This window comes from Taeniopygia guttata, chromosome 12 (assembly GCF_048771995.1).
Source record: "Taeniopygia guttata chromosome 12, bTaeGut7.mat, whole genome shotgun sequence".
Taxonomy (NCBI): domain Eukaryota; kingdom Metazoa; phylum Chordata; class Aves; order Passeriformes; family Estrildidae; genus Taeniopygia; species Taeniopygia guttata.
In genome coordinates this window covers 17357227-17369440 of record NC_133037.1, presented here as the reverse complement: position 1 = coordinate 17369440, position 12214 = coordinate 17357227, and the positions used below count along the sequence as shown (strand labels likewise).

The 12214-nt window shown below is 40.7% G+C and overlaps 1 protein-coding gene across 3 annotated transcripts in view; it reads right to left on the bottom strand.

Annotated features, from left to right (window-relative positions):
• IARS1 (isoleucyl-tRNA synthetase 1) overlaps nucleotides 1-12214 on the bottom strand; it is a 93517-nt gene that overhangs the window by 33058 nt on the left and 48245 nt on the right. For all 3 annotated transcript variants that reach the window (XM_041718882.2, XM_041718881.2, XM_030283417.4), the window contains exons 16-19: nucleotides 8551-8624; nucleotides 7499-7693; nucleotides 2619-2705; nucleotides 1866-1949 (exon numbers count right to left, since the gene is read on the bottom strand). In XM_041718882.2, the coding sequence (XP_041574816.2) occupies nucleotides 1866-1949; nucleotides 2619-2705; nucleotides 7499-7693; nucleotides 8551-8624 (440 nt within the window). The remainder of the gene's footprint in view (nucleotides 1-1865; nucleotides 1950-2618; nucleotides 2706-7498; nucleotides 7694-8550; nucleotides 8625-12214) is intronic.

Here is a 12214-nt window from a genome sequence, read left to right as displayed (position 1 = left end):
AAATAAAACCTTCCTCAGATCAAGCCAGTGTTACTGAGTTTGCTGGTTATGCACAAGAAAAAAGTGAATTATCTCCTCTTCACCCCTGTGAACTAGCAGCTTGTTGCATTATTTCTTCTGCATTTGAAGACCAGGTTGAGAGGAGGATGCACCTCCTCCCTTCTAACAGCAATCCTCACCCCGGGACAGAGAAAAGCAATACTAGGACCAGCAAATTCTTTCTGACACAGCTCAGCTTGGACAGGTTGCCAGCCCAGGTCTCAGCAATATTGAAATGTAGCTGGTTTGGCCCTTCTAACAGATTTTACTCAGGATTCAAATTTCATGAAGCCTCAAGTTGGGTTGTTAAATTTATTGTGCTGTTATTTATGCTGTTTGCCCTTTCTACTCAATTCCATATTCATTTCACCAACTTATATCTATATTTTCCACTGTTCTATTTATCAAGCTACTGCTGAGAATACTTCAAAGCTGGAGTTAGAATATACATATATATTTGTGTACTGCAAAAGCTAAAGTAACTCTGCAGGGAAACAGTGCCAAGGAAAAAACCTCAATTGTAGCTTTTGCTATAAACAGAGAACATCAAGCACCTCAGAAAAGGCAGAGAACTGAATTGCAGAGCTCCTTCCAGAAATGAGCCCAGGCTGCAATGCTTTTTTACTCTCTGTGTGGGTGTAAGTATAAATAAATGTGACATTAAAGAATGAGTACACTGGCAGAAAAATGAATTAGCTTCTTAGAAATTAAAAAAAAAAAAAAAAAAAAACATGAATAATGGAAGTGTAACTTCTGGTGTTTGAGATTTTTTGTTTGTTTATAAAAAAGGCAGGTTTTTTTTTTCCAACAGAAACATCACCTGTGATTTAAAAATCTCCAGTATGAGTAACTCCAATAGTTTTCACCCTTATTATTGCAGCTACCAACTCAGTGCTACCCTGTTTATTTATAAAGAGCAACCTTGATTAAATGTAAGAACTCCACCCAACTCTCCATCTTAAACATGTACTAGGTCTTTCAAATGCTGAAGCTTGAAACAATTAGAACTTCACATCAATTCTGTTAAATTATCTAGAAGCAAAAACCATCTTCCCCAAATAAACATTCAGCTTCCATTTAGTCCATCTGTAACACACAATGTGTGAGAGTTGAAGGGTTTCTTATATACACGAGAATTACAGGGCTCTGGGGAAATTCCCAAGTAGTGCATTCATTCCTGCAGTTATTAAAATGTCTTTTCTGTACCTTTACCTCAAGGTCCCACCTGATGCATGCAGTCAGTGCACCAAGCCAGAGTACCAAGTGACTGTGTAATTACTTCATGTGTTCCTGTAATTTTAATGAACCACTTGAACTGTGTTTAATCTGTTTGACCAGGACAATTTATCTACACACATTAGCTGCTCTACTTCTGCTCTTTTGGTGCCACTACTATCAGGTGCAAACGATGAACTTCCATCCACAAAAACAAAGCACTTTCTCTCTGGAAAATGTATAGTGCAAACAGGAAACAAATGTTTTGTGTGTTATGCACAGACCCTTCTCTAAGCCTATGATTTAACAGTGACCTTGTAGTGTTGTTAGCAAATATTTTATTCCCATTTTCCCTGGCTCAGCTCAGACTATCAGTGCTGGAAGAAGCAAATCCCTTGGGCTTTAGGAAGGGAGACATGCACTGCACCTATTGCCACTTTTTAGAGTCATCCACTCTTGCAGCTACTTCTGCCACAGTGGTCTAGAAGCTTCTAAAATTAACTTTCTTCCTGCTGCTAATTATCAAACTCCCCCAAGCAGCCTCTTGGTATGGATCTGCCATGAGCAGAGAGCCAACACATCCCACAGAACATCCACCAGAGAAACCCTACCTGAGTGCATCAGCTCCGTAACTGTTCACAATGTGCATCGGATCGGGGTAATTCTTCTTCCTTTTGCTCATTTTTTGGCCATCACTAGAAAATATCAGAATGCAGGCATCAATTCCCAGAACTCTTAACACTTATTTTAATGGATAAAGAAAAAAGGCCCTTCAAATCCAGCTCAATTTTTCTGTCCTAGTATGTTCCTGGTGGCACAGACATAATTCTGTATATCTATATATTAGCACATTGTTTCTGTAAGACTGTTGAACATACAAAAACAACTGAAAAAACCAAAATCCAACCCAAGAGGCTCCCAAGTTACAAATCTAAGCAGGAAATCTGTCCTTCCTACCCAAGCTGAGGAAAGATGCACTTGTTTTGAATCGATCCTTCCAGCCCACTGGCAAAGCTTCATTGAAAAATAAAGGGAAACAAATATAATTAACTTGTAATTACATCTAAAACTACATTTATGATCACCTTTACCCTGCATAGCAGGTATAATTTCTTTCCTATTCTTGTTATTCATTTTCTCTCTCCAAGCAGGACTAACCCTGCTGGAAAGACCCCAGTGCAGCAAATGCTGGGATGTGTGAGCCTCTCACTCTCAGATGCTCTTATCTCCTGCAGCACAGATATCACCCTGGCAAGTCTTAACAGCTCCAAAGTCCATTTCACATTCCATTAACAATTTGCAGATCTTATCTGAAACATTCTTTGACAACAAGCCTGCTCAGGAAGGAGCTGATTGACACCAACCTGGCAAGGACAAGGCCATTCACAATGACATTCTTGAAAGGAGGCTTCCCAAAAAGAGCAGTGGACAGCACCAGCAAAGTGTAGAACCTGAAACAAGACACAACACAAATGTGACTTTACAAATACACCAAGCTAAAGCCTGCATGTCTTCATTACAAAATAAATGTTGCATTACGTTACTTTCCTCCACCAAAAATAAATTTTAAGTCTGGGAAACATTTATGTGGCAAAGAGTCAGAAGAGGAGCTTATGGAAAGTAGATCTTCCTATTTGAAGCATATCATGCTGTTTGCTCAGCTGGGATCTACTAGTCCAGGAGGGCAGAAAAATTCTAATAGGAAGCATTCAGAAGATCATGAGGAAGAAAACTGCAGCATTTTCCCTCTTTAGTAGAAAAAATGGAATTCTGCCCCTGAACAAGTTTCCTGTTTGCTCATTGCAAACCTGTGAGCACAAGATCAGTCAGGACCAAACAGAGCACTCAGGACCAGCATACTTGTGTGTGTTTGCTGTGTGTTCTTCAGCCTGACAGACAATGGAACATAGTATAAAAGTATAAAAGCAAGTTACCAAAAATGGGACAAGCCTCTTTCCAATCCTGCCAAAGGTTTGACTGGAAGGAGGTTGTGGTTGCCTTGCTTTAATCAGACATCACTAGGAAATAAGAGAATGTTCCCACAACAAAGGGCAGCAGTGGTTCCTGCCCATTCTATTTGCTTTGTTTACAATCACTCTATAAACTTGGACACTCTGGAAATCAGTGCTAGAGCAAGCACAGGCACCTATTGTTCACAGGCTGGTATATGATTATATCTGGGAAATTTAAGTGGAAGTACAGGATGATGTGATAATTTCACACTCAGGAGCCAGAGCCTTCACCAAAGGAGGGCTGTGTGAGCTGCTGGCACTGCACTGTTGGTAATTACTTTTAAGAAAGTAACTGGAGGGTGGGCCACAGCTTTTCTGGTTCAAAACAGGCATCACACTGACAACTGCTTAGCAACCTTCAAAGAGAAGGTGATTATAGAAAAGCTATAATAAGGCACAGGAGGTTATGTCTCAGAACTATGTATTTGCATGAAGATTTAGTGGAGAAACACTTAATGGGGGGGAAAAAAAATCCATCTGTATGTTCCAAAGTTGTTTTTATCAAAAAGCAGCCTATAATTGCAAAAGCATTATTCTGACACCTGAGGGTCCTCTGCAGAGGTTGCTGTGTGCATTTATTAAGTGACTTCTATGACAATTCTGATGCTTATCTCAGACAGGCCCCTAACTCTCAAAATCACCTCAACTCCCGCTGCAGGATGCAAATTCTCTTTATTAAACTGCAGTTTAATTTTATGAATTTTAGCCAATACTACTCCACCTGCACACAAACATTTGCATTCAAAATCTGTCTTGATTTTTAACTTTCTTAAGAAAACCCCTAAACACAAATATCTGACTATTTACTCAGGTGTCTGGGACCTCAAGCCTACAGGGCTGAAAGTTCATTACAAACACAGCAGTTTTTCCTCTGCACTTACTAAAAAGTTCCTCAGTGACAAACTCCCACCACTTTCTGCAAACTGATCACAAACTTCTCCTATCAGAGCACCTGAATTTGCAGGTAAAAAGCACAAAGCAGAACCAACTAGGAGAGATTTCAATGTTCTTAAGGAATTTCTAACTCCCTGTATTAGGAAAGTTGTACAGGCAGACAGTGGACACTGAAAAAAAGGATCCAAGGATACATCACAAATTTTATGTGCAAATCATCAAACCCAAAGAGCCTCAACACAAGGTTCCTTAGCTGATGACAGCTACAAGACTGTCTCTGAAAACCTGTGATCCACATATTCTGATGGAACTCTTCTCATTCCTCCTCAGGTTGTGCTTTTAAAATTAACCTCATTCACTCTGAATATTTTAAAGCAGTGTCTTTTTTTAACTGCACCTTATTTCTGAAATATCTTGTCCACAAAAACATTTGTTTCCTGGAAACTTCCTCAATTTCTCTGCTGCTTCACCTTCCATTCACCAAATCTCAGACTGTTCCTAGGTATGTCCTTACAGATAAATACCTGTCACTCAGCCAACAGCAAAAAAGCCGTAACAGGGACAGAAATTCACTCCCTTTGCTCTACTTTCCACTGAGGAGAACACAGGGAAGGAATCTTTTCTCTTTTTTTCTTGAACATCTGTGAGTAAATTCATGATCCTGTGGTTCATGCCAAACCCTCCAGCCGTGAATTCCCTGTGGGCCACCACATTCTGACCACGAGCACAAATCTTGCCACACTTCCCTATACAGAGGCAGAGCCTTTCCTACCACTCTGCCTGGACTGCCAGTCTTGCAACCCAGCCACTCTAAGATTTTGTCCTGTGGTTTTAACAAATCTAATTCAGCTCTTTCTCTATCCATGCAGAAAGTCATCAAAAGTATCACTTTCCTGGACAATCACCATTGTCACATTAATTTTCCCCTTGTCTTCCTTGATTTTTTTCTCCTCTTCTGTGGAGTGAAGCAGAAGCAACCAGACCTGCACCTCCTGAACCCTTCCCCACCTCCCAGTCCTCACTTCACAGCAGCTGCAGTCTCTGACCTGACACAAAACCAATCTCCATTCTCAGTCTTCACACTCTGTACAGGATGTGCCAAATACAAATCACATCCTGTGCTCCCAGCACCTCAGAACTCATCTGCTCATTGTTCCCTTAGACCTCACATCTTAATTCCTTCTGTCTCTCACAAATCAGAAATGCTCTACTACAAATCACCCAACACTTGCTGGTAGCAAAGCCCCAGCTCATTAAAAACCTGGGACAGGTGGGAGCAGCAGGAATTGAGGAAGGTGTTTGGATTTCCCACCACAAACAGGTGAAACACACCTGGCTCTGGGTAGGAGTCCCAAGAGCCCTTACAGTGATGTTAAGAAAAAAAAAAAAAAAAAAGCCATCTGGCCCCAACTGAAAATGGAAAGCCTCCTCTTGTACCCTGACTATGGCACGCAAGTCTGAGGGCTCACACCTAATGTCTTCATTCTGAGTTCCTCCATTAAAAAAGAAAAAAAGCACTGTTTTCTATTTTTTTCCAGATAAAAAGAATAAAGATGGAAAATTAAATTTTTAATTCTCCTTTTGCTACCCAACAGTATTTGATTGTATACTGAGGTATTAGATAATTTTTTGCATCACAATTAAGGGGTTGAAAAATGAAGACATTTCAATACAATCATGAAATTTAGTTGTATTTGGCATTCTGCCTGCTTTGGTTGCTTGGTTTGTCGGGGGGTAGAGGAGTGGGCAAAGGGAAGTGCCAACTGTATTCCAGAGGAATTTATTCAGCTCTAATACCTCAAGTTACTGGATGGAAAAGTTCTGCTTGAACGCAGTCAAACTCACTAATCCAGAAAACACAAAAAATCATCTTAATCTGTCAATTTTCACAGTCAACCTCAAACTTCAGACATGGACTAAACACTTTGCAATGCTAGAACTAAAGCTATGTAGGCAAACAAGTATGTATGAGAACATTAACCACAGAAAATTTTTGCCAATGATTGAAAAGGATTTCTCCATAGTGAAAGAAGCAGATGCAGTTTACAGCTAAAAACTTTGACTTTTTTGTAAAATATATAATCGAAACAACATAAGGTTTAATTTTTTTCTGGACTCACATCAAATCAAAATTCAAATTTAATCTTGTTGTAAAAATTACCAGACTATCATATCCTCAACACACTGACTTCCATTTCAACTGACTAACCTGCAGCTCTGTGATCATTCAGCTGTTGAGATTTTTCCTTACCAGGCCAAAGATGTGCCCTATTACCTAATGATGTCTTTCATAAAGGCTGGGATGTTTTCTTGCTAATACTGTATTTCTACAACAACGTTTTTTGTCACCAAGCTTTAGACTACCCTGTGTTTTAGTTTAAAAAATGAATTATACACTTACCTGTACAGAAACAGTCAAGTTATCTGTACAGCATTAAAGATGCGAAAGTACTGAAGTAAATGCATTATAAAATGCATTTATTAAATAAATAAATATACTACATATTTATTAAATAAATATATTAATAAAACAATAAATATATTAATTAAATCAATATATTGCTAGATAACAAATAAATATATTAATTGTTAATTGTATAAATAAATATATTAATTATTAAAGTAGATATTAAAGCATTGAAGTATTACACATCGGGCAAAAACCTGGTGTCTCAGGTTTAGCTGGGTGTGTATCCAATTACCATCTGTTAGAGGTGGGGCAGTAATCCTTTGCTAATTGGGCAGCTTACTTTATCTCTTCCACAACCCATCCTCCCTCCAGGAGATCTCTTCTGCTCATGGCCACTGAGCGTCCCTGCATGGCTGAGAAAATTCCATCATCCCATGGGAAGATGCTCTGCCCAAGGGGAGGAGCCCAGCATTCCTACCTGGATACAATCTGAGATTTTGGAACACCACAGCAGCCTTTGCCCCCTGCATTCCCAGAGGAAGACCAGGCCCATCTAAAACACCACTGGAGCTTCAGAGGAAAACTCCACCATTCTAGAGGATCCCTGCTCCAGCAGAAGCACAGCTGGCACTGCAGGAGGGCTGCAGCCACCATGGAATGGGACTGCCTCCAGCACCCTGACCCACAGGGTGTCAGGGCTTGTTCTGGTTCTGGCAGTGGCTTGTTTTCTGGTTTTTGTACTATTGCATTTGTATTTTTTAAATTTTCCTACTCCCATATCTTTGCCAGAGAGCCTCTTAATTTAAAAATTATAATAATGCAGAAGAAGGGGTTTCACATTTTCCATTTCAGGAAGAACTCCTGCCTTCCTTAGCACACACGTGTCTTTCCAAACCGAGAGACCCGCCACGATAAAAGAGGAAGTTACCATCCTCGCGTCTGGTCGATGCCCTCGGCGATGAAGTCGGCAGGGAAGGCGTCCTCGAGCTCCCGCCTGTTCTGGAAGGGGTAGTGCACCTGTGCGTAGGGCATGCTGCCGCTCTCGAACCAGCAGTCGAACACCTCGGGCACGCGGCGCAGCGCGCCCTTCCCACGGCGCGATGGGATGCTCAGCTGGTCGATGCTGCGGCACACACACCCCGCGTGAGGAACGCTCGCTCGCAACATTCCAAACGTTTGCTTAACATTAACAAAGGACTAAGTGAGGAAAAACAGGCCTGGGAGCTGCCCTCGTGGCTGGCTCCTCTTCAAGATGGATGCTTTGCCTTTTATACCCCTTGGGGATGTATCAGCCAACCCTGGCCCGTCCCAAAGTCTTTCAGTCAGCTCTTCTTTGCTGTTTATCGGTGGAATTGCTTTCTTGCAACTTGACTGGAAATCAGGTGTTGCCATGCTGCATCCCCCCAGCAACAAGCTTTTCCATTCCCAACTGCCCCATGGAAGGGGCACATGTGCACACCTTTCTACCTGTCCTAGACACCCCAGGCTGTCTGATGGCAGCAATACAGGGAGGGAAGGGAACTATGGGAAGAGAGGACATCTAAACTATAACAACATAACTATACATCACTAAAGCTTTTCTTAATATTCACATACTATTCATCCCTGAATTGTGAGAGCAAATTATCTCATTATCCATCTATAACACCCAGCAACCCCCAACAAAACCAAGCTAGGAGAAGTTCATCTCATGCTGGTATATGAGGATGACAGCAGCTTTGGCTTTCATTTGAATGACTCTTCAAAAAGGTCCTTCAAAGCATTTCCTTTGACAAACTCTGTGATTTTTGTATTAAGATTGGTCAGCAAGTGTTTTTCAACAGAAAGAAATAAATTTTGTATGTGTTAATTACAAGTCCTGTTACAACTTTTCTATTCCCTAAATCTGTTTCCCAGGATTTGGGCAAAAAAAAAAACCAAGGTTTTTTTTATGTCTGCTTATCTAATTCTAATACCCAGTGGAGAGTCTCTGTGACCCACTTTTCTCGATGCAGATCCGTCACTTTCACTCCAGACAGCTCCTCCAGTTCTGCCACTGAACCAACACAAACCACCTGTAGGAGAAATTACAGAAATTTAGCCACTTATTTTTACACAGCAGCTATTTTTTTTAATGTTAGACAGGAGACTTGCAATACCTCTTGTAGTAGTTGACAGAGCTGACAAAAAAACAATAAAAATTTTGTACAAGGGTCCCCTTCCTCAAATGATGTTAAAGACCACTACCCTGATTTAATACAATTCATGTTACAGGAACTGGAGACTTGGAACCAGCAGCATATTGGCAGGTTATCAAAAAAATGTGGGATTTTTGTAGGTGGAGGGGCTTCTCCAAACCAGACACAACCAAAAACTTCTAAAAATTCAATTACTGACTTTTACACAAACAGGAGTTTCACATCCCAGGTTCCTCCCCTAAAGTAAGCAGCTCATTATCCATAAGTGTTCCATCCCAGGTAGACTAAATTGTACATGTTCAAGACTTTTTATTTAAAGTGAAGAAAGTGTCACAGCTATCAAAGGGGTTGCTAAGAAAGACTTTTCTTAGTTTTGTTGCATCAACACACTATTAAGAAAAATGCTGATTTCCACACCAGACTTGCACTGACATAATGAAAAAATGATTCTGAAAAACTGTATAAAAAAGCAGAACAGCAAAGCTTTCTTTCCCTTTAGGTTTTACTCAAATTGAGCCCACCCAGAGCCCTGTGGCCTCTCTCATCTAGCAGGACTCATGAGCCACAAGCTGCAGTACAGGTCTGGATTTTGGAGATGCTGTCCCACATGCCACTCTTCCCATTTAGAATTGCCATGGAAAAACCCCAGGGTGTGACAGATCTGACAGGGAAGGAGTTACATGTGGCACCATAAAGAAGCTGTAAATAGGCCAGACATTTTTCACATGAAATAACTTTGTAAGTTGCTCTTAAGATACAAAAAATCAGAGTACTACTCAATTTCTTTAGCTAGTCTTAAACGTATGCATATGTATACACATGGAAATTGTGACTAACTGAAAGGTTTTGGTGTATGTAATTCCAAAAAAACAGTCATGAATTACAGAAAAGACAGAAACTCAGTCTGGCTTGGGTTTTAAGACATGATTTTCTCCGTCTGATTCAAGTGCTGATTTGCATTACTAATCACCATTTGCTATTGTTAAAGTACTTTGGAAATGTGATGTTTTCATTGCTTATCTGTCTTTTTTTTTTTTTTTTTTTTTTCTGTAGGAAGTGAGGCAGGACAATGATTCCACCAGCAAGGTACAAGAGCCTGCAGAATGCACACAAACTACACCAGGGGACTGCTCCTAGGTAAAAATACATCTTCATCAACAAGCTATTTTTAACCCAGAGCTGTTCTTCATTCTCGTGGCCCCATAAGTAAACACATAGGCTCAAGTGAGCAGCAGCAGGTGCTTAGTTCAGCACTGCTGGAGGAAGAAAAGGTATTAACAGAGAAATGGGTAAAAAATGCCCTTGGATACACCAATTACTTCACCTTCCCTAACCTTTGTATCTGAATATACTTTCACACTAAGCTCTGGGAGAAAATCTGCTCATTATTTGGTGCTTTTTGAACAAGTACTTCAATGCTCAAGCAAAATTCTGAATACTGATGCAGAACTGCACCCAGAAAACACTCATGGAAAAATAAACCTGAGTTCACATGAAAAATCCACCAACCCCCAGAGTAACACAGATCTCCCCCACTGAGTAAGACTGCCTCTGTCCAAGGCAGAAGGAAGGAGCTCCTCTGTCCCAAGGGGAGCTCATTAGAGACTGAAAGGCAAGAGGAGAAAGCAGCAAACAGATGCTAATCAAATTCCATCCCTCATTAGGCCGCACCCCTGGTTTCTGCAAGGAGCACACACAGGCTGATGCTCCCCAATTAAAGCTCCTGCCCTGCATACATCCCTTCAGGAGCCATGGCTGCTCCAACAGCCCGGGCCTTCCCTCTCCTCTACCTACCAGGCATTTGCTCCTCCTCCATTTTATGGCTCACATCAGCTACAAAAGCAGCTCTACCAACATCTAACAGCAGCTCAGACTGCAGCAGATGGGCTGTGTCAGCACCTCCAAGAACTAACGTGAAAGCACAGGTCAAGGTTAACCCCTGCTAACACAATGAATATTAGATCCAGGATTAGCCATGTCCAGAGGAGCACAGACCCATCCAGCAGCAGTCATGGATCTCAATATTCCTGTGGCACAGCCCTGCTAGATAAAAATGTTTGTTTTAGTGGGCTTGCCATTTCAGCTCTGTCCAGAAGCACAGCTGAGGAGTAAGGAGTGCTCACAGGAAGCCCACACAGTGTCAGAGATGCCTGGGATCTCCAGAAAGCATCTCATGAATATTAAACAGGAGAAGAAATGACTGCTACAGTCAGCCAGAAGTGGCCCAGAAATGCACCTGGAGAGTTTTCCTCACCCTCAGGAGACAGAGCCAGGGCGCTTCTCCTTCTGCTGGGCAAGACTGAGGGCACCCAGCCCAGGGCAGGGTTACCATGGGTGACAAGCCAGGAAATGATCTGGGAACTTCCACAACATCAATAAATAGTGAACACTGTAATTTGTATGCAAGTCCTATAAAATGAGCCCATATCTGCTTTACCAACTTGGGTGTTATACTAAAAAATTTTATTATCTAATCCAAATGAGATGTGTTCCTCCACTGAGGAAATCGTTGGAATTTGAAAGCTTAAAATTATAAACTGTCTGCAAAAAGGTGGCAATAAACACAAGCTTCAAAACTTAACTTCCATTATGTGTCTCTACCTGATAATTATGCTATAAAGAAAACTAAAATAAAACTGTGTAAAAACAGTTATTGATCTGTAATAAAATTCACTTTAATACCAATTAATTCACCTCACTGTATATTAAATAAGGAATTGTTATTACTTCTCCAGGATTTAATATGCAAAGCATAACTGCATGCAACAAAGTGTTCTTCTGAGAGCAAGACATGAAGACGCTGCTGTGCAATCCCACACCAGGCTGCAGTTAAGACTGGAGACAGGGAATTCCGAGGGAATATCATTACTGAGAGAGCAGATGTCACCTAGGCTTTAAGTTCCACATCAGTTCCAGCCCTATTTGTTTTTCAAGACATATCTTGCACACACAAAAAGAGATAAATTTAAAAAAAAACAAACCCTAACTTGAAATTTAGCTCAGTTCAGAAGCTATACTCAGCTATTATTAAAGCACAATATCAGACTTTGGGCAAACAGAAATGTGTAACATCTATGGGTAGAAATAATAGACCTGTTGGTATTTCCATCATTATTCAGAACACTGAGCCCTGAGGAATATTTGCAGCTCCTTTCAGAGGAAAGGTCAATCTTCCAAGTTAGACATCATTTTGTTATTAAAATCTAACAAATCAAACCTAGAAAAGGAAAAAAATCAGTACACACAGGAATACAGATATGGGGAGACTGAACAGAAAATGAAATATTATTAGAGGCAAGGAGTGGAAGTAATGAAACCTTTACACAATCATTTTCAGCTGTGGAATGAAATACTCAGCCACAACACTGAAAGCCTTTTTATTACCCAACAGAAATTGTTATATCAAACAAGGGACTTAGCAATGTTGGATGAATGTGAAAAAAAGTGTGCATAATTTGTCAGTCCTC